Source organism: Cicer arietinum, chromosome 6 (assembly GCF_000331145.2).
Source record: "Cicer arietinum cultivar CDC Frontier isolate Library 1 chromosome 6, Cicar.CDCFrontier_v2.0, whole genome shotgun sequence".
NCBI classification, from domain to species: Eukaryota; Viridiplantae; Streptophyta; class Magnoliopsida; order Fabales; family Fabaceae; genus Cicer; species Cicer arietinum.
The window spans coordinates 66,639,324-66,642,417 of NC_021165.2; the positions used below are offsets into that span (position 1 = coordinate 66,639,324).

General features: G+C 39.0%; 1 protein-coding gene across 1 annotated transcript; it reads right to left on the minus strand.

Moving 5' to 3' along the window:
* Positions 1–1,050: 1,050 nt before the first annotated feature.
* LOC140920831 (uncharacterized) lies at positions 1,051–2,235 on the minus strand. The gene has a single exon (XM_073369678.1). The coding sequence runs from the start codon at positions 2,233–2,235 to the stop codon at positions 1,051–1,053; it is 1,185 nt and encodes a 394-aa protein (XP_073225779.1).
* Positions 2,236–3,094: the final 859 nt, after the last annotated feature.

A 3,094-nucleotide genomic window follows, 5' to 3' on the forward strand; every position in this document is an offset into this window, starting at 1 on the left:
TCTTGGAATAATTCACAATCACGGAGTCTTTGAGGCAATCCTCTTCGCCTTGTTGGTCGTCTACTTGATTCACCTGTTTCGGTTCTGAAAGGTTGCTGTACAGCACCTTCAACAGGCTGAAAATTCTGATTTTCCTGCAGAAAATCGATTGGCAAATTGATTTCCACCTCTCTAGAAGCTCTAGGATGCTGATTTTCGTGGCATAAATCGATTGGTAAATCGATTTCCCCCTCTCCAGAAGCAAAATTATGATTTTTCTGCAAAAAATCGATTGGTAAATCGATTTCCCCCTCTCTAGAAGCAAAATTTTGATTTTTCTGCAGAAAATCGATTGGTAAATCGATTGGCACTTCACCAGTAGCTCCACGATGTCGATTTTTGTGGCATAAATCGATTGGTAAATCGATTTCTCGAGCTGATATGGCAGTTTTTCTGCTGTCAAACTGCCGTATCTCATCCACGATCACATCTCGACTAATTACGATCTTCTTGCTACTCACATCAAACAACTTGTAGCCTCCGGTAGGATGATATCCGACAAGCAACATCATTTCACTCTTGTCATCAAGCTTCTTTCGAAGCTGTCCCGGAATATTTCGAAATGCTACCGAACCGAAAACGCGCAAATGACTCAAATTCGGTTTGAATCCAGACCATACCTCTTCTGGAGTCACCTTTTCCAGCTTCTTTGAGATCTCGAAAATTCAAGTGTCCAAGACGGTAGTGCCACAACCATTCATCACGACTTGCCGCTGTAGCTAAGCACCTATGCTCCATGATTTCCAACTCAATCTTGAAAGTCCCATTGGCAGCCATAGGAGCCTTAAGGATCAAAACACCGTTTTGGTCCAAAACACGGAAAACCTTGTTTTTCATCTGAATCATGTAATTCCTCTCAAGCAATTGGCCAATACTCAAGAGATTACACTTGATTCCTGGAATGTACATCACATCTTTGATCAAGGAATGACCACCATCCCTTCTCATGATCAAAACATCACCTATACTGTCGGTCGCTAATGTCGTATCATCTGCGAATTTCACTCAACTTCACGCGGCTTGATTGATCTTCACGAACCAATCCTTTCTTCCTGTCATATGTGTCGAACAACCTGAGTCCAAGTACCACTCATTTCTCCCTTGGGCTCCATCTCGAACTGTTACCATTGCGCTTTTTTCCGAATGCGTTATTGCAGAATTTTCTGCACTGCAATAGTTGTTGTCCAGCAACTTCCTCTTGTCACAGTTGTTGTCCAGCACCTCTTTAATTTCGTAGTTCTCTTCCGTGATCATTACAAGAACCGTGTTATCATAATCCACGTCTTGCCTAGCAACCTTAGCCTCATCCGCATAATTCTCCCTTGGTTTCGCTCTACACTCTCTTGCGAAATGCCCAAGCTTTTGACAATTGTAACACTTCTTGATACTTTTGTCGAACGGCTTGTAGTTGTCTTGACCACCACCTTTGGAACTACCCTCACCTTTCCTTGAATTTTGTGACTCTTTTCCATCAAAATTCTGGAAATTTTTCTTTCCTCTAGAAGGCCATTTCCCTTTCGATTTCTTATTCTTCTCGTTGAAACGGGCTTGCAAAGCAACTTCCGCTTTGGCTTTATCGTTTCCTCTTTCGTCCATTCTTTGTTCATGAGCTTCCAATGAACTTTGAAGTTCATACTTTGTCATCGTCTTGAGATCGTTCGATTCCTCAAGCGCCACCACAATATTATCGAATCTTGGTGTTAAAGAACGCAATACCTTTGACACAAAATTATGTTCGGAAACGGCTTCACCACACGACTTCATTTGATTCCCCAAGCGTGTCACACGCGTCACGTAATCGTTAATTGTTTCCTTGTCTTCCATTTGAAGTAACTCAAACTGCCGCTTATGAGTTTGTAACCTCACCACCTTCGCCTTATCCGCACCAGCATAAGCTTTCTCAAGAGTACCCCAAGCTGTCTTCGTTGAGTCGCAATCGCCAACTTTTTCGAAGTTGTCACTATCGACGCAAGAATGAATCAAGAAGAGGGCCTTGTAGTATTTCTTCTTATCTTCCTTGAATTTCGCTTGTTGAGCTGTTGTAGCCTCTTTACCAAGAGGAGTAATGCCATCGGTAATCATATCAAGAACATCTTGATATCCAAACAAAACTTTCATTTGTTTGTGCCATTTGTCATAATTCTTCGAATCAAGAATCGGAAGGTTGGTAGGAATTTTGTCATTGGAAACTGACATGATTGCAGCGGAATTGGATCTGAACTAAGCTCTTGATGCCAAATGTTGGAACACAATCAAGAGTGGAGGGTGAATCAATGGTGAAAAATCGATAATTGAAAACCTGTGTTTGAAAAGATGATGGAGAAAAGAGAGAGATTATGGAAGAGAGTAATTTTCTGTTATCACTATATTATCAAAATGACATTAGTTTTTAAAACTATACACATAAAGGTATTTATATGGGGTACAACGTGGAACCAATTAATCTGGCCCAAAACAACATTTGAATTATATTTCACTTCCAATATATTAGACAGTAATTTATTCTTTGAGGTTTATTTTTTTACATGGTGATCCTCCCAAAACATCATCTAATAACAAGTGATGAGCATGTCTTAAGCTGAAGATTAATGACAACGAAATAGTACAACTTCTGTTAACGTGGCTCCGATGAATAGTTTGCGATCGTTTGAAGCATCATTCCTCTAATACGACACTTAGTCTGATGGATCAATGCTTTGGTTAAATCTTCAAGACAAATACTAAGTACTTGAAAAAGCAGCAAGACAAAAATTTGAATTTTGTAGCAGCCATGCAGTATTAGTTCGTACAAGCTATGTTCAATATATGTTTTATGTTATACAAACAACAATCACAAAACATCAAATCTCAACACAACATTTTAAAGACTACAAATTGTGTTTTCTTTCACCTGCAACATTATTGAAAAATCTCACATACCTATTACGTTGAAAAACTCAAGAGCAAAAAATTAGAAAGAGTAAAGTGAACTCAAAATCCCTATATCCTTTATTCATAAAGCTATTAATTTAAAAATTGGGCTTAAACTTGTTATTCTTGTTTTTAGAAGAAGAGT